The sequence below is a fragment of the Daktulosphaira vitifoliae genome, unplaced genomic scaffold, assembly GCF_025091365.1.
Source record: "Daktulosphaira vitifoliae isolate Bord-2020 unplaced genomic scaffold, ASM2509136v1 Scaffold_1, whole genome shotgun sequence".
NCBI lineage: Eukaryota > Metazoa > Arthropoda > Insecta > Hemiptera > Phylloxeridae > Daktulosphaira > Daktulosphaira vitifoliae.
In genome coordinates, this window is record NW_026099572.1 from 82,771,811 (window position 1) to 82,792,359 (window position 20,549).

The window sequence follows — 20,549 nt, forward strand, 5'->3', positions numbered from 1 at the left end:
GTCAGATATCATCTATACTTGTCCCATCTATGCCTCGTCCACACTGTGCCTCGACCCCACTGTGCTACCGTTTTTTTATAAGTAAATTAAATATATTTCTTATATTAGACATGTCTTCTTTAATTTTTGAAGAACCGACCATATATTATATTAATACTGTAATATTTTGTCACCAGTCCGAGTTCTTGTATACTAATAAATGTAAATACAAAATACATCATTCCGTTTTTTTAATTCCCTTTTAAAATTTACATCAGATCAAGTTTTAAAAAATTTCTGTAAAAATTGAATTATTTTATACTTAAAAAACGTCAAATGTCCTATTTTTGTTTTAACTGACTTAATCAAAATAAGAACATTTCTCGTAAATAAATCATATTAGTGATATATATATTGATTGAAAGTTTGCTTTAAAGTCCGTGGACTTTAATTCTATTTACATTAGTAGCACTAATGCTTTATTTGTTATACTTGACCAATTTCCGTCATGTGCTAAGTAGACATTTTGGAATTATGAGGAGAAAACTCAAAAAAAAGAAACAGGTTCAGATAACTTCCCTAAATTTATTAAGTACTATGACCTAATCTGTTTAAATTCATCATTGAAACATTATAAATGTTATGATACAACAAAAAGGAACAAGGTTGCAATAAGTTGTCTTAGTTTATAAAAATATATCAATAGCAAAACTAGCCAAAAATGTATAAATGACAGGAAGATATTTCTTGGGATGTTTTAAACAATTTTTTGTTAGGAAATTATTAGGGATAATAAATTCAAGACTAGCCTTAAAGATGCAAACTAAGGTACAAATAGCATTAACTATTTAATAGTACACAACAAATATTTTAGGAATACTTTATAACATGTCTCATAGAAAAACATTTATTATTAAATCCACTCACTTGTTCAAAAAAAGGGAGACAGCGTTTAATACATATCAATAAAACATTCTTTAAAGAAAATTACCCTTGTGACTTGACTTGTGTAATTGGAAGTTACAAAATTTTAGATTTTTTTTAAGAAATTAATTTCTTCTCCATAAACAAATCACAAGGGGTTAGAAACTAAACCCACTACTAGTAGTTCTTATTAGTACTCATTTTACAAAGAATAAATATTTAATTAATAAATTACCATTAATTAGCTAACAATTAGGAATAATAAATGTAAAAATGATGCGCAGCCCTTAAATACGATATTATTAATTCCAATTAATGAGAATTTTTTATAAATGTAGATAAAATTTTTTTTAAATTCTATACGAGTTCGAGTTACTAGCATAGGAATATGTATACACGGAGATCTCAAATTAGCAAAATTATCATATTAAGTGATTAAATAAGCAATAAATTTTAGTAAGTCTAAAATTAATAATCATTTGACCACATTTAAAATAAAACCTAATCATAGAAGGGATATACTATTTTCACGCAAAATTATTAACTAAATATGAACAAAAATTACAAACTTTAGACAAAATTACCCAAAATTAAAAATAAAAAATAACTTTAAAAACTAAATCAAAAGAATACTATTAATTTGAAATCTATTTCAATACAATACTATTTTTAAACATATATTAACATGGAATTGTATTTTTTTTAAAGAGCCAAAAAATAATTTCTAATTCAGTATAATTGATTATCAATAGTCACAATATGAATTAATTAAAAACACCACCACGAAGACGGAGTACAAGATGAAGTGTAGATTCTTTTTGGATGTTGTAATCAGACAAGGTACGACCATCTTCCAATTGTTTACCAGCAAAGATTAGACGTTGTTGATCTGGTGGGATACCTTCTTTGTCTTGTATTTTGGCTTTTACATTTTCAATAGAATCAGATGATTCTACTTCGAGTGTAATGGTCTTTCCAGTAAGTGTCTTAACAAAAATTTGCATACCACCACGAAGACGGAGTACAAGATGAAGTGTAGATTCTTTTTGGATGTTGTAATCAGACAAGGTACGACCATCTTCCAATTGTTTACCAGCAAAGATTAGACGTTGTTGATCTGGTGGGATACCTTCTTTGTCTTGTATTTTGGCTTTTACATTTTCAATAGAATCAGATGATTCTACTTCGAGTGTAATGGTCTTTCCAGTAAGTGTCTTAACAAAAATTTGCATACCACCACGAAGACGGAGTACAAGATGAAGTGTAGATTCTTTTTGGATGTTGTAATCAGACAAGGTACGACCATCTTCCAATTGTTTACCAGCAAAGATTAGACGTTGTTGATCTGGTGGGATACCTTCTTTGTCTTGTATTTTGGCTTTTACATTTTCAATAGAATCAGATGATTCTACTTCGAGTGTAATGGTCTTTCCAGTAAGTGTCTTAACAAAAATTTGCATACCACCACGAAGACGGAGTACAAGATGAAGTGTAGATTCTTTTTGGATGTTGTAATCAGACAAGGTACGACCATCTTCCAATTGTTTACCAGCAAAGATTAGACGTTGTTGATCTGGTGGGATACCTTCTTTGTCTTGTATTTTGGCTTTTACATTTTCAATAGAATCAGATGATTCTACTTCGAGTGTAATGGTCTTTCCAGTAAGTGTCTTAACAAAAATTTGCATCTTGATCCTTTAAAAAGTAAAAATAATTAATAATTAATAATTGAGTAATTATAATATAATGATAAATTAAAATATTATTTTCTATTGTTTAAATTGAGACATAATTCTTATATTTTATGTCACGTTAATAGTGAAGTTACCAATTATATAATTTAATCTCAATTATTTTAGCTTCGATGCGAAGCTGAGAAGGTATTGGTTTTACTATGATGTGTTTATTTTTTTTATTTTTANAATTATTTTAGCTTCGATGCGAAGCTGAGAAGGTATTGGTTTTACTATGATGTGTTTATTTTTTTTATTTTTATTTTTTTTTGTGTCTGTTACCACTTTTTCTCAGCTCTCACCAAACGGATTTCTTTCAACGATACGTCAAAAGATCACAAATTGTATCTAGTCGAAGTCATTACCCTTAAAAATTGAAAAAATTTCCCTTGTTCCCCGTAAATGGGGGAAACCTCCAAAAAAATTACAAATTTAAAAATCGCTAATTTTCGAAATTTTTTCAATTTTTATTACTAAAAACTGCCGTAACTTTTTCAAAAATGAACATATTAATATAATTTTTTTTTATATAGATGCTTGATGTTTTTACTTATCATTTGGTATATTTTTTTATAAATCTGACCCTTTACCTGCCCACAGGGGGGATTCAAAATGACAACTTTTTCACAAAAAATTAATTTTTTCAATTTGATTTTTGAAAATGTTCTGGAAGGTCTGACACTTTTATATATATCTTAAATTAAAGCTAATGTAATATACTTCACACGAAAAAAAAAAATTTCGGACTTTATTTTATCTTCACGGTGAAATGGCTACCAAATGCTATTTTGTGTGATAATTTTCGATTTTGCATTTTACATTTTTAACTTTATTATGCTATAACTTTTTGAAAAATATATGGATCAATACAATTTTTTATGAGAAATAATATTTTTTAATAATCTCTTTTTATTTGACATACTATATCTTTATCAGGATATTAATAAAGAACTAGCAGATCATGTAGTTTTTGGAATAATACACCAATTTTTTTAAATTAAACACTATCTAAAGATTTGCATCGAAGCGTTTTTTTTTTTTTATAGTGATTTTAATCACTGTCAGATATCATTATACTTGATCCAACTATGCCACATCACCACTGTGCCGCGACCCCCCTGTGCTGGGTTTTTTATATGTAATTTTTTCTAGTACATATTTAAAAATCTATTAGTTTGATTTTGAATGTACTTTTTACAAATAAATAAATATTGTGGTCATGTTTAAATAAATTATTAATAAAATGTTATTGGTATTGTAACTTATTGAAAAATTACTTATCCATAAAAAAATTTTATTACTTAAAATAGTTAATAAAACATTTCTAATAGAAAATGACCCAAATAAAAAAGTGTTTGGTTGACAATATAACTGTTTAACCAGTAGGTATTTAAGAAATTATAAACTTTTTTAAAATTTAACTAGAGGTAAGGTGTGGGTTACATTATTTTTAGCATTGTATACTTCTCTGCTTTACTACTCCTTCCGCCCAGACATTAAAATATTTATAATTTCTGAACTACTGGTTCAAAAGTTTTTATCGCATAATTTTTTCCTAGTATAAATTATTATAGAAATAATCTAGTGATATACAATATATCAATCATGTCAAAAACGTATATTGTTTTTTTACCACTGTAGTATGAATTAAAACATATTATGCTTAAAATAAAATACATTCTACACAAATGCCATTGCATACTCATATTATTAAGACAGATTAGTAAAAAAAAAAAATAAAATTATCATTTATGAAATAATATTTTATTATATTTCTTACAAAATTTGAAAAGAATGATGAAATCTGCTAGGGGTGCTAACGTTATACAAGGGGATTCTACAAGTCAGAACATGCCCCTATTTATTTCCATGCATTTAGTATAATAAGATGTTCAACAACATATTATAAATATTATAATATTATACAAATATTTGAAGTCAAACTCAGTCAGATTTTTGGATAACATAAATTAATTTTGTACCAATCCAAAAAAACATTATAGTTGATTATAACTTGACCAGATCCAAATTCATATTTTGTTTAGAATCACAATGACCCCCAATCAGTTAATTAATTGTAATCAAAGTCTGGAGAAATTTTGGGTTAGACGGGATTGACCCAACCCGTGCAAGGCTCTTAAGTGCACATAAACCAATACAATCTGTACCCATTTGCATTATATACTATGTATTAAAATGCCTGTAATGGATGAACAATCCATTAGATAAAAAAAGTGGTAAGAACATTGTATGTAATTTTTCTTCTATTATAAATTAAAAATGGGAATTCCCATTTAAGAAAATTATATTGGATGTTTTTTAACCTTGAATTGATGAGAAAATTATTTAACAACATATTATATAAATTTATTTGAATCTATTAACACGTTGTTGGACAGTTGATGGACAGATGCATGGGGTCAGAACAACTTCCTCCTTCATAAGAAATCATTGAAAATATTACTGCTATATCAGTAATGACATTTTTAGAAAAGTCAAATTTTAATATTACTGCTATAACAATAATATATGATTTTGTCAATCAACGTGTTAAATTAACTCTTTAAGAACATTTACAATTATAATTAGTTTCTTAAAAAATAAATGTCTTAGCCAAGATCACTCTGTAGATAATGTTATTACAAAATTGAATGATTTCATGGTCACAAAACAAACTAATTACTAGCATTACATAAAAAGGAACTACTAGTAAAAAATTACATATTATTTATGATTTTTCTTTTAATTTGTTTATATGAAAAATAACCTTAAATATTATTTATTATAAAAAAATTAAATTTTATAAAATATTTTTTATTTATATAATTAAACATCGGAAGGTTTTCAAGACTACACAAAACGAAATTCTACACGTATCCTTTACATAATAATAGACGTGTTGTTCAACATAATTTAATTGAAATGTTTGTAATTTTAAATGTTTTTATCTTCAATTAATATTTTAGTAGAAATTATTTTTGAGCATAATAAATAAAAGACGCAATTAAAGGTCATTTTAAATATACTTTGAACAATAAACCTTTGTGACGTATGCATATGTAGAACGACAAACAGATTTATAAAACCTGAAACGTTGATTTTATACTTAATCAGTGAAAGTAAAAAAGCTTATTTTGAAAAATAATACTTATTAAAAACAAGTGATAAACTCGTTGCGTCGCCATTTTTTGTTTTAGTGCAAATTGTAAAAGTAGAATTATAATATAAAAAAGATAAAATAATAAAGATTAATAACATTACCTTTTAGAATATCTCTCGCTAATGAATTTTTAAATTTTTGTTAATGATATTATATGACTTGAGTTAAAATACAAAAAACTAAGACAATTCGTTAACCTCAAGAGAGTTATAAGCGTAAGTCTGTCAAACAATGTACTAGTGGCGTTTAGTCATGAAATGGCGACTCAAAATGGAGTGTTAGCGTAAAAACCTTGTAATCGAATATTCTAGAATGATCGGCCACGTAATAGGTTTGGAACAAAGAACAGCTGTTTAAAATAATGAGAAACAACATTAAGGTATTAGCTTTTTTTCTACCAATCAAAAGGACTAAAATATTTTTTGTATTTGCAACTAAACCAGGACCATGGTTATATATTATTAAGATAATTCCCATATTGGTGTATGAATAGCTGCTTTGAAACATCATATGATTTTACTTAATCATTTTTATTATTATCAGTGATCATACCAAATATTTATTTTTGCAGTTAAGCAAGGTAATACTGTAATTTTTTTTTTATTTATAAATTTTAGTAATATATCCGGCGCATGAGCTGAAGTCATGCATTAATGAAAATAAAAACAGAGGAGATCAAACAATGTCATTCATCAGCGTTCTCCTTATTCTATTTTTAAAATGAAAACAATCAAAGCGTTCTATTTTTTTAACTTAAATTGATTCTATTATTGTTACACATAATAAAATTTTGAATGTCTATCCGTTTGGTTGTGAACACTTTTTATAAAAATGGTACGGCGTTCTTACGTGTACGCCGTACCAAAAACCTATTTCTCATTAGAACTAGATTGGCCTCACAAAATGCGCTTGGTTCCCAAGCGCTACAAACTACAATAAATAATCAGAGACCTCCAAGCTCCAGTTGGCAATCCAGATGTCAAATTTTACGAAGAGCATTTATTGACAGTTTACTAAATAGAGTGACAAATTCTCTTTCTACTGATTTACGTAAAAGAACTACAAGACAGCTTATGTACGGTAATTCACGCCCTTTTTTTGCGTTGGTTGGAATGAGTTTAGCATCTGGTAATGGTGTTTTAACAAATGAATACCAACTAGAAGGGGTTTGCTGGGAAATCAGGGTTTGTTTTTTTTCATTGTTACCGTTAAATCTTTTTGCTAACCCTTCTCAAAATATTGCCTTTTACAGGAAGCTGTTGAGAGAAGACAAAAAAATTTATCTGTTGCTGAATGTCTAAATTTAAGCCCATCATTGGGACTAAAGCAATTTATTTTAGGAGTTCCTATTGCTAAGGGAAATAATGCAGTGGTTTATGAGGCTCGAAAAACCATTGAAGAAAGTAAAGTTTTTTTGTAATTTATTCTCTATGAAAATTTAATAGTGTATAATATTCTCAAGAGTGCGTCTAGGGAGGAACACTAAGTTCTTATATTCTAAGCATTTATAAAGAAAATACTTATCAAATATTCAGTAATATAAATTATAAATTTGTTGAGCAAAACAAAAAAAAAAGATCATTGGGAATAGCAGACAGCACAAACCCTTAATGTAGCTCTAAATATTGAATGCTGCATGTTTTTTTCCAAATAACACTTACTATGGCCCAAAGAATACCAATTTTTATAAATTATTGGTATAGCAGATTGTTAATTTTATAGTAAAATTATATTAATTAAATTCACCTTACAGATAATGATAATTCAAATTTGAACATAAAATCATCATCAATTAAATATCCATTAGCCATAAAAATGATGTTTAACTATGATGCAGAAAGTAATGCTATGTCTATTTTGAAAGCTATGAACAGAGAAACAGTTCCATCAAGATGTATTCAGAATAGTTCTAAAACAGATCAACAATTGCTTTTTGGGTATGTAAAAACTATATTCATTGAATAATCAACATAAAAAATTCCTATATGTGGTGGACTACATAGAATTTTTTAATGGAAGAATAGGGTTGTATGATCAAAAAAAATTAAGTAATTTTTTACTTAGGCTAGGCCAATAAAAACCTTAGTATTTATAGCTTCCTAGTAATACCAATGTCTATTTGACTGTTTTTTTAATAAAAATACATAGCTAATTAAACTGATTTCATACCTGCATTTTAATAAGTCTCAATCAAAAATTAGTTAAACTTACATTTAAGCAAAAAAAATCAATTTTACATAGTGTTTAAAATATTTCAATTTAAACACATCAATTAGATATTGGTTGTTCATGTATATAACTTATTTTGTATATACATTTGACTAAACTTAAGTTTGTTAAGCAAGTTAGATATTAAACTATATCTGAACTTTATTCAACACTATAAGTTTATAATCATATTGTATTAAATAGAGTACAGAAAAAATTATTCCCATCTTCATCATTGAATGATCCTAGGTAATCAAATATTGGTTTCATGTCAAAATTTGGCATTAAACCATTATTTGGCTTGAAATTACTTATTATTAAAAAAAGGGAAGAAATTAAAGAAAAATTATTAACAAGCAGACTACCAATTATTACTATATATTATTTTAGTGTTTTTAATTGTAGTCTAATTTTGATATATTTTTTCAGTTTTGAAAAAGATATAATCAGATTACCACCTCATCCTAATATTGTTGAAATGCACATGTGTTTTGCGGACTATATTCCAGATTTAGAAGATGCTCATACACTTTATCCTCAAGCTTTGCCTTGCAGAATAAATCCTGAAGGTTATGGTAGAAATATGAGTTTATTTATTGTTATGAAAAAGTAATTGTTTTAACATAAATATTGTCATAATAATATATATTTTTCATTAAATATAATTGTTTTTTAACTAAAAGATATGATATGACTCTAAACAAATATTTATCAGAATACTCACCTAAACTTAGAGATAGAATTCTATTATTCACTCAATTATTGGAAGCAGTTACTCATATGTCAAACAATAGCATAGCTCATAGGTAAATTAAATTATTGAATGTATTTTATAATAATTTTTGAAAAAGTAATTGTACTTTATTGCATTTAATAATGTAGGGATATGAAGTCTGATAATATTCTTTTAGAAATTCCTGAAAATAATGATGTGTGTCCAACTTTAGCCGTCACAGATTTTGGATGTTGTTTAGCTGATAAAAATAATGGTCTTAAAATGCCTTATAAAACATGTGAAACAGATCGTGGTGGAAATATTTCTCTAATGGCACCAGAGGTACAATTTTTATTCAATAAATCAATTTAAACAGAATTTATTACTGTGGAAAGCGGGAGTAATTTCATAGGAATTTTTATAAAAATGAGATCTATAACTATTTATGTAATAAAACAAAATAAATTTCTATTAACAGAATGAAACATCTTTAATCATTTATTTCTGTGTAAAAATGTTATACTTGAGTTATAAAAAAGGAAGTATAATATAAGTTGATCTTGAAACTTTGTTATACTATCATTATGTATAATTTTATTGATAACTTTTTACTTTATTATCGTTGATTTTCCTTTTAGTAAAAATGTTGAACCACTATATAAATTTTATAAATACTTAATGAAAAAAATAATTGTTGATACTACTTTTTTTTTTTTATTGTCTGTTTATTATTAAATAAATAAAATTTCAGTCTTTCTTTATATTAATTTTAGCAACTTACCAAGTTTAATAACTATTGATTTAGTTTTTAAAAGCATTTCTCCAATTTTAGGTTATTACAGCTCAACCTGGAACATTTGGACGAATAAATTACTCCAAAGCTGATGTGTGGGCAGTAGGAGCAATAGCTTATGAAATATTTTCAGGCAGTAATCCATTTTACAGCTATCAAAAAGGTAAATCACCCCTATTACGCAATGCAACTTATGAAGAAAAAGATTTACCCGAACTTGGAAATGAAATTCCCTTAATTATAAGGGCATTAATTTATTCAATTTTACAAAGGTCACTGTCTAAGGTTAGAATTATATTAAAAAAATATTAAATGCAAACAAATGTATAATTATTGTCTTTAATTTTAAAACAAATTTAGAGACTTGATGCTACATTTGCTGCAACTGTGTGTCAATTATACTTATGGGCTCCAACTTCTTGGTACACAAAATATGTGTTGCCAACTAGTAATGAGGTATTATTTTTGCTTTTTTTTATTTATCAAATAGTTATATCATATTGTTAACACGGTATCATTATGTAAACTGACTACAATATAGTATATTTAATTTAGACCATGTTATGTTCATTGTAGGTACAAATCAGTTGTACTTTTATGCACATCCAAAGGGGGTAATCAAATGAGAGGAAAACAAATTATTCATCTAATAAAAGACTAGTAAATTTAGTAAATAAATAATATAAACATACTTAAAAATAATTGTGTTTATAACAAAATTATGATGACTCTATCTTATAAGGTTTTTATGTTATAAAAAAACTTCTCATATCACATTTTGGACTACTGCAACAATACTAATATCTCTTTTATTAAAATATAATAAGACAACTTTGAAAAAAATAGAAAAATATAATATCATAATCTTAGAAATAAATTGCATATTAGAAATAAAAAATTCTTATACGGGTTATTCTTTATCATGAACTACTTATTTTATTGAAAAATAAAAATAATATTGAGATATATTTTTCTTTTAGTTACATACTTTTCTCAATTTATGAAGTATTTTAGCTTTGACGTGAAGCTGAGAAGGTATTAATTTTACTATGACGTTTTTTTTTTTTTTTTTTTTGTCTATTACCACTTTTTCTCAGCTTTCACCAGACTGATTTCTTTCGACAATACGTCAAAAGATCACAAATTGTATCTAGTCGAAGACATTACCCTCAATAATTACCATAACTTTTTTAAAAATGACTGAATCAATATAACTATTTTTTTATATGTATACATGAGGTATTTACCTATCATTTTGTATATTTTTTTTTATAAATTTGACCCTTTACCTGCCCACAGGGGGGATTCAAAATGACAACTTTTTCACAAAAAATTAACTTTTTCATCTTAACTTTAGAAGTTTCCAGAAACTTTGACACTTTTATATATATCTTAAATTATTGCTAATGTAATATACTTTATTATGGGAAAAAAAAAATTGGAATTTATTTTGTCTTCATGGCGAAAATGGCTACCAAATGCTATTTTAGTATAAAAATTCTGGATTTTATATTTTACATGTTTAACTTTATATTTATATATCTTTTTGAAAAATGTATAGATCAATACAATTTTTTCATGAAAAATAGTATTTATGTACATCTTTCATTTAACATACTTTTTTTTTAAATCAGACCATTTACTTATATACAAGGAGGGTTCAAAACTAAAATATGCATAAGAAAGTAGAACTTTTTAACTTAAATTTTGAAAGTGTTCCGGATACTCTGACACTTTTATACATATCTTAAACTAAACCTTATGTGATATATTTTAATATGAAAAAAAAAAAATTTCCGACTTTATTTTGTGTTCATGGTGAAAACAAACATTAAAGATAATAAAAAAAATTCATTTTTATATTTTAACTTTATATAGCTATAACTTTATGAAAAATGTATTGATCATTATATTTATTTTAAGATAAGTACTATTTATATTTATATATTATTATTAATATATATATTTATTGATATATTACACTTAGAAATCATAAAACTTGTAATCAGAATAAAACTAAGGAAATAGAAGATTATATAGCTTTTGGAATAATCCGTTAATTTTTTAAAATTAAACATTTTTTACAGATTTGATTACTGTGCCGCGACCCCACTGTGCTTTATATTTATTCCTTTTACCTCATAAGGGTATCAACAAAGTGTGCTCTCTAACAATCACCTTTGTCTCTTTTGTGTATTATTAACTATGAATCTAAACAAAGTACTTCTTTACAAACTGTTTCTGAATTCCTTTAGGATTTATGAAGTCCACTTTTGGGATGCTACTAAAATCTTAAATACAAAATGTATCCAAAGATTCTAGTATAAATTTTACAAATTATTTCTAAAGCTTTTTTTTATGTGTCAAATTACACTTTGTTCTAAATATTCCTAACTTATAGGGGTGTTAACTTTATTTGTTTAAATTATAATATATATATTAAACTAGCTTATAAAATAAAAATATGATGTAATTAAGAATATGACTGATAAATAACCTCTTTTGGTCAACACTTTAGAATTTATTCTCATTTTTATACCTATGCAGGAATGAGATAGAGAAATATCTTATGATAAAAATAGCAGCAACTGCGCTTTACTGCTGTAGTCTATAATTTAAAATGCTAATAACTTCCACAATACTGGTCTAAAATTTGTTATCGACCAGTCATTTTCTTAATAAAATCATTTACTATTTTTACACTTTCTTCATGTTGTCATTTAAAAAAATATAGTTGACTCCTCTATAAAACATAAGAGATGTACATAAAAAAACTTATTGATTGATAAAGTGACATAACATTAAACTTAAAGAAATCAATAAAAAATTATTTATATTATTTGATTAATCAGTAGTTCATGATAAGTGAATCATCCTGAATTTATATATATTAAGGTGTCTGGAATGTGGCGTATTTTCGAAGTCTTTGACACATTAAACATTAACATTTTTAACATTAATATTAAACAAAAACATTAACATGTTGCAACTTAAGCTCAAGGTTCAAATTTGACTGGTTTTTTTTTTTTAAATTACTTACTTTTTTCAATAACTTACCAAAAAAATACAAAATAATATTCAGAATAAAATATATAGAAATTACATATTTAAAAAAAAATTCTTTTTCATTCTTTGTCTTAGACCAATATTTAAAGCTCAAAAAAGCAAAATATTGAGAAAAATACATCTCCAAATTAAAATTATACATAATAATCTTTTTTTTTTTTTATGCAACTCAACTTCTTTGGTATGCCTGAATTTATTACCAAATATTTATTTTGGTAATAAATAACTTAAATTAAATAAAAAATATTTTATACCTTGTTCAACTGTTCTATGAACTTAATAGACACCAAATGGTGTATAAAAGTATCATATTTTAGTTAAAAATAGTCAATTTTTTGGCTAAATTCACTTAAAACATTTTTTATTAGTTGATGATGCAAAGGAAAGCTAGAGTCAATTTTTAAAACTGAATAGGTAGAAAATATTAAAGATAATAAACATTTTTTTTATTAGTCTTGGACATTTTGGTGTTGGTTACACTGTTTTATCTTTAAAACTAGTTATTAAAAAAAGTCAGTTAAAAATCATATACATTATTAAAAAAAAATTTAGAAAAATATATTTATTGTTATAAATATAATGTTTGGGATGAGGAAAATTCGATTTTTTTTTTTTTAATTAAACCATGTACGCATATATAGACATTTTTTTTATGAAATTTTAAATTTAACTTAAATATTATATTAACTAATTAACTGAAAAGAACTAAGTTATTTCAACGGAAAATTAAATCAATTAAGTTTAAAAGTTTATTAGAAATATAATTAATTAGTTAAGTTAAAGTTAAAAAAAAATTAACTTTTTAACTAGTATAATGATAAGTATTTTACCATATGGATAGTCTTAATTTAATAGCTAATGAAATATAGAAACAAAAATATCAAAATTTAAATTATACATGCTTTTAGTACTAATATACAAAACAGATTGGTAAATGTGTATCAAATATAATTAGTTTAAGTATTGAGATAATCAGTTGTCCTATTTTACTTCGTTTTCCTTATTTATTAGTTTTATTTACATTAGGTAATTCAATGGTTGTTATGTTTAACAACCAAAGTATTATGTGAAGGAGGAGCAATGATAACAACTTCCAATACTAAACGACGTACCTATACAGAGTATCAACTAATAACATCATTTTTACATAGAGCAAAATTATGTGAAATAAAAAATGCATTACAATGGATGCAATCAGTTCAACTAGAATAATATAAAGAATAATGTTGCTAATATATTTTTTATTGTTTTATTTTATATCTATAAATAATGTTACATATGTAACAGAAAAACTCTTGTTTTTCTTTTCAATAAAAATTTAATTTATCAACATGTTGAACTTTATTTTTAATATCTAAAAAAAATTATTACATTACGGATTCTAAATTATTTTTTTATTTAGTTATTTATATAACCATGTAACTCATTTATAGTTTTTAATTTTATGATATTGAGTAAAAATATGATGATTAAACATAGAAATAAAACTTATTATTCAAAAAATATTCATTGTTTTTTCTGATAATAGTAAAACATGTGTGATTATCAACAATGTGATAACTGGTCAATCTGAAATAGGAATAGCTAGTATAATATGGGAAAACACCTTTGTCATGAACTGATAATGCACCCATATTTACATACTTCGACATTTGGCAAAGTAGTAATTGTTTCAAACATTAGATACTCCGACTATATGATACCACAAATACGATGATTTTTACTCCGACATTATCAATAGTCAAAAAAGAGGGTTCAAAACTTATAATTCTCTATTTTACATATTAATGTACAGTTTTCTAAATCTAAAATATTTTTTTCTTTACAAAAGTTCAAAATTATCAATAGCTTCTGAGAAATTAAATTCTTACTCAAAATCAATCACCTGTATAGAATAAAATGATTTAGTATACATATAATTTAAATCATTCGAAATCATAAAATAATTATAAGTGATAAAAATCAATTAAAAACATTTAAAACAAATTTAACTGCAATCAATTTATTTAGATTAAAATAATTTTCATATTTTTAAATTTAATAATAATTTATTAAAACAGAATACTTCTAATAATTAAACATATTACATACTATTTTAATTAATAGTTGTTGTTTACTGATTAAATAGTAAAACAATAGATAAATATAAATATTAAACGGTAGCACAGTAAAGTCGAGGCACAGTGTAGACAAGGCATAGATGGGACAAGTATAGATGATATTTGACAGTAATTAAAATCACTATCATAAGAAACGCTTCGATGCAAATCTGTAGATAGTGTTTCATTTAGAGAAATTGGTGGATTATTCCAAAAGCAACATCAACTCTTATTTCTTTGATTATATCCTAATTAGTAGTTCTTTGATTTTAAAATATAATATATGAATAAATACTAATTATAATTATTAAATTTAGTATGAAATTAATATTCAATAACTTAATATTGTAATTTAAACGGAGAAATTATAAAAATAATAAAGAAGTTGTATTTTGCTTTATTTTTACGTGTATAAAAATTTAAAGGGCTTGATACAATAAATTTCAATAAAAACTGTTTGTTACTATAAATAAATGCACTGAACTACAAGGAACTTTCATCAATAACAAAAATATACCATTCTCAATCAACTTTTCGCGATGTTTTCAAATCTGCAATTAGACTTTTTCTATCACTTCTAAATTTTAATAATTAGTATTTACATATAAAAAATTTGCATCGAAGCTAAAAAATTGTCTATTTAAGCTAACTCAAATTTAAAAATTACTTTTTCGACTTTAAATATATTCTCCTAATAAGATATTTTAAAATACAAAACCTAGAATTTTAATAGAAAAATAGCATATTTTTGAATACGGTAGCCATTTGCGCATAGAAGATAGGTCGTCGGGACAAATTTTTTTTTTTAATTTTATAGTACATAAAATAAGCTTTGATTTGATATATGTTTAAAGGACGCAGTATTTCCGGAACATTTTCAAAAATTAAGTAGAAAAAGTTAGTTTTTGTAAAAAAGCTGCTATTTTAAATCCCCCCTGGTAGCAGAATAAGTGTTAGATTTTCAAAAAAATGATATCAAATGAAAGGAAAATATCTAAGGTTTTAGTATAAAAAAAATTGATGTTGATTTGTTTATTTTTGAAAATGTTATGGTAGTTTTAAAAAAAAAAAGTGAAAAAAATGACAAAATTTACCGATTTTTAAATTTGTAATTTTTTTGGCTATTTCCCCTATTTGCGGGGAACTAGGGAAAATTTTTCAATTTTTAAGGATAATGTCTTCAACTAGATACGATTTGTGATCTTTTGACGTATTGTTGAAAGAAATCGGTCCAGTGAGAGCTGAGAAAAAGTAGTGACAAACACAAAAAAAAAAAACACATCATGGTAAAATTAATACCTTCTCAGCTTCGAAACTAAAAGTATTACATAGTTAATAATTCAAGAATAATATGTAACTAAAGAAAACCAAAAAAAAAAAAAAAATGTTTAAATTATTATTACTCTGTAAGTAATTGAGTGGGTTATGATAAAAAAATCACTCTGTATATATGTGTGTGTGTATTTCTTATAAAAAAATTGTACATTTTCAATATTTCATTATTATATTTGATTTCTATTTAACGAGAAAAAATGAATCCTTGTTGATTATTAATTAAAATACTTAACTGTATATGTATAACTGACATAACTTCAGGTATTCCTCATACAAATAAAAAAATATCTCAACCATTTTTTACTGAATCGACTGTATATTTTTAACTTGAGTTAGTTATGTTTAAATCCAACTACTTTAACAGAAGAGTTCAGTATATTTATGTATAATCATAAAGTATTGTCCACTGTTAACTATTTCGTACTCGCTTAAATTGACTAGATTGTAGGAGGCGTATTGCAACAAAATATTTAGGAGCTCTAATTTAATAATTTTTTACCTTTTCTAAAAAATATTTCTATACTTGTTGTATAGAAATATTTTAGAAATACAAATTATTTTATTTTTATGGCAGAATTTTAGGAGAATTTTTTTAAAACCAATTATAACATCGAATTCAGACTGGATTCAAATATTTTTGCTGATTTGTCCACCTTTACACAATGAAATGATACTAAGTCATATATTTTTGTTTGATTTTATACATGACTAATTGAAATAGGGGCTAAAATCATGTTTTTTTATAGGTTCCAGATCGGGTTCTTTAAAAAAATATTTGAAGGTACCAGGTTAGGGTTTTTTTTTTAATAATATAAGTTCAGTTAGGTTCGGGTTTTTGAAAATAAGTTTCGGTTCCCCAAAATTAAGGTTCCATCCAAATTGTTAAAATTTAATTCAAATCATTAAAATTAAAGTTTGATTAAAAAAGGCTCAGAAAATAGCAGACGTGGGATTCAAATGTGTTTCTAGTATGTTGTAAAATATTGATTGCTGTAAGGCGTTTACAAAAGGGGGGTGATGGTGGATCACCTCTTGCTTTGACACAAGAATTTCTTTAAAAAAATATCGTAGTCAAAAATTATTAATATTGTATAATGTATTTTTATTTTAACCTAATTTGATATATAATGACTTTTTATATTATGAATAAAAAGTATTTATTCTATTTTGTACATTAATGAACCAACATATAGGTATATTATACTTATTAACTTTTTTTAGTAATCTCCCTCCCTTATGCTACCACTTTATGGTTAAGGAGACCTCCTTTCACATCCATTTTTACATCTTGTGTAAATTAATATATAAATATTTAAAAGTCAAATTGTAAATCAATCTAATAATGATCAAAATTTAATTTTACTAACCATGATAAAAAATAATCAGGTATAAAAATAAATTTCAGAATTAATTTTGAACAAATTATCCATAAAATACAATTTATAGAATAATAATAAATTTATATTTATTTTAATTTTTCTTCAAAAACTGTTATCTTTTATATTAAATCTGTTATTATATTATTATTTACTTTCATACTCATAAGTATTAAATGAATATAAAAATCAGAAAGACTAAACAGTAAATTTTGATATTAATCAATATCATGACTACATTTTTTTTCATTTGATATCATATTTTTGAAAATTTAAAACTTAACGTACTCACTGGGGGAGATTTAAAATAGCAACTTTTTTACAAAAACTAACTTTTGAAAATGTTCCGGAAATACTGCCTCCTTTAAACATATATTAAATCAAATGTTATATCATATACTATAAAATGAAAAAAAAAAATTATCCCGACGACCTATCTTCCATGCGCAAATGGCTACCGTATTCAAAAATATGCTATTTTTGTGTTAAAATTCTAGGTTTTGTATTTTATTTTATTTTAAAATAACTTATAAGGGCAATAAACTGACTTATATTTATATTTTATAATTTAATTGACATAGAATAAAGNAGGGGGGGCATTGGCAAAAAATTCCAAATACGTCTGATTCTGTATTCAATATAGATTAGGTCTATATAAATTTTATGAAAATCGATGACCCCATCACCGTGACCTCCCCTTGTTAGCTTAAATTGCTAATTTTATCATGCGACGAAAGCAACGAATAGTTGCCGAATCGGTAACACTTGTGTCTTCACGTCTAGGGTACGAGGTTCGCATCCGCCTGTGGCTATTAACATTTTGCATTTTTTTTTAGTTAGAAAAAATTTTTTAAATCATTTGATTTTTATCTTATTTAAATTCAGTAACTTCAATAAATATCAAAGATCCCATCACTATAGTCTCCCCTCGTGAGAAGAAATTTCTTATTCATGTTAATATTATTTTACTATGTGTTTTTTTTTGTGGCTAAGATTTATTTTGCCAACCCTCACTTGACCTACTTTTATCAACAATACGTCAAATGATTACAATTCGTATTTAGTTAATGATATTACCCTTAAAAATTGAAAAAATATTCCTTATTCAAATAAAAAGTATCTTAACCAGATTTTTATATAATCTTGAACCCAACTATGCCATGTCCCCATTGTGCCGTGATCCCACTGTGCTGGGTTGTTTTTTTGTATTAATTAAAGATATTTTTATTAATTTTAAAGTAAGTTTAATTTGAATTTATGTTGAAAACTGACAGCAGAATCCTTATTTAAGGAAAATATAACATTTTAATTTTTTTATTCTTATTCACTTTTGCTGATCATTAGAAGAGAGCAGGCAGATTAATCGAATGTAAAAAATATTTGATTCATTTCTTCTGGAAATTGACAATTACTTTTTGATGGGATGCTTTGGAAATTGCTGCAATCTCTTTTCTAATGGTCATTTTTCGTATCCACAGGTTTTATAATGCCCCCTTAAAAAAATTAGAAGATGTTACATCTGGACTACGTGGTGGTGACTAAATGAACTCTTTATGTTACGCGAGATTAAATTAAATCCAGAAATGATTGATGGAATGTAAAAAGCTACACGACAAATATTTTTCAAGTTTTTTTCAAAAACGAATTTCATATTAAAGGGCTTAGTTTCTACTTTATTTTGATTCCTATCTCGAACAATTTTATTTATCACATGTTTCAAATGATGTTAACATTTTAACCCACTCTGTAATAGTAAATATGCTTTTGACGTAGTTTAAGAATGCAAAAATGTTTAAAAAAAAAATACTGCGAAATTATAATTTTATCAAAAGCTACAAGAGTTTAACTTTAATCTGTTCCATCTGTATAATTTTTATATATAAAAAATTCAAAATTAAGAAAATTCTTTAGAATAATATTCAAATGAAGAATTATCAGTAAATTTAACAAATCTTTAAATTGGTTGTTTAACTTGAATATTCTTGTATTTAATTATAACAGATATGTTAATGAAGACTAATTCTTTTTTTAATGTTTATTATTAAGATGTTTGAGATGTATACAATTTAATATTTATGTCGTGTTGTATTATAAGAGTGAGTAACGTGAAAAAATATATGTCAAACATCTGTTAAGACACATCTTCCCACAGTGGGCCGTGAGAGAAGTTGAAAACGTAAAAATATTTTATAATATTTTAATGTGGGGGACCTTATGTCCTAGTCATTTACATATTTTTTATGTCAAAATTTATTCGTTGCAAAACCAATTGTTAATACTTTAGTAAATTTGTAATGTTTGTTTCAAAATTGTATCAGAACTATTATCAATAAATAAAACAAAATTGGTTTTGCAAATTCTAGAATAATGGCCTTTTGTTAAAATAATATTTAAAGTTACAGCACAATGTGAATGTGGCATAGTTGGAACAAGTATAGATGATATATAACAGTGATTAAAATCATTATTATAAAAAACGCTTCGATGCAAATTTGTAGATAATGTGTAATTTTAAGAAATTGGTGGATTATTCCAAAAGTAAAATAAACTCCTATTTCCTTATTTACATCCTGATTAGTAGTATTTTTATCTAGAAGTATAATGTATGAATAAATACTTAATAAATTTAAATGTATTTATTATAAAATATTTAATAAATTTGTTCAACTTCGACGGCCAATTGCACATAGAAGATAGGTAGTCGGGTAAAATTCTTTTTTTTAAATATAGTACGTAACATAATCTCTAATTAAAGAAATGTTTAATGAACGCAGTATTTCCGCAACATATTCATGTCGTATATTTGAATACGATTGCCATTTTCACCATGACGACAATATAAAGTTCAAATTTTAGCTTCGATGCGAAGCTGAGAAGGTATTAATTTTACCATGATGTGTTTATTTTTTTTTTTTTTTTTTTGTGTCTGTCACTACTTTTTCTCAGCTCTCACTGGACCGATTTCTTTTAACAATACGTCAAAATATCACAAATCGTATCTAGTCGAAGACATTACCCTTCAAAATTGAAAAAATTTCCCTCGTTCCCCGTAAATGGGGGAAACCTCCAAAAAAATTACAAATTTAAAAATCGCTAATTTTCGAAATTTTTTCAATTTTTTTTACTAAAAACTGCCGTAACTTTTTCAAAAATGAACATAT

General features: G+C 25.2%; 2 protein-coding genes across 2 annotated transcripts; one reads left to right on the plus strand and one right to left on the minus strand.

Moving 5' to 3' along the window:
- Positions 1 to 1,533: 1,533 nt before the first annotated feature.
- Positions 1,534 to 6,074, minus strand: LOC126896185 (polyubiquitin-B-like). The gene is made up of 2 exons (XM_050668748.1): positions 5,898 to 6,074; positions 1,534 to 2,598 (listed from the first exon to the last, which is right to left on the minus strand). Exon 2 carries the CDS (start codon positions 2,589 to 2,591, stop codon positions 1,668 to 1,670), a length of 924 nt encoding a protein of 307 aa, XP_050524705.1. The 5' UTR covers positions 2,592 to 2,598; positions 5,898 to 6,074; the 3' UTR covers positions 1,534 to 1,667.
- Positions 6,075 to 6,341: 267 nt separating this feature from the next.
- LOC126896184 (serine/threonine-protein kinase Pink1, mitochondrial) lies at positions 6,342 to 13,910 on the plus strand. Its single transcript, XM_050668747.1, has 9 exons — positions 6,342 to 6,980; positions 7,049 to 7,199; positions 7,550 to 7,733; positions 8,434 to 8,613; positions 8,688 to 8,810; positions 8,887 to 9,061; positions 9,552 to 9,797; positions 9,873 to 9,968; positions 13,605 to 13,910. The coding sequence occupies exons 1-9, from the start codon at positions 6,591 to 6,593 to the stop codon at positions 13,788 to 13,790; spliced, it is 1,731 nt and encodes a 576-aa protein (XP_050524704.1). The 5' UTR covers positions 6,342 to 6,590; the 3' UTR covers positions 13,791 to 13,910.
- The last annotated feature ends 6,639 nt before the right edge of the window (positions 13,911 to 20,549 follow it).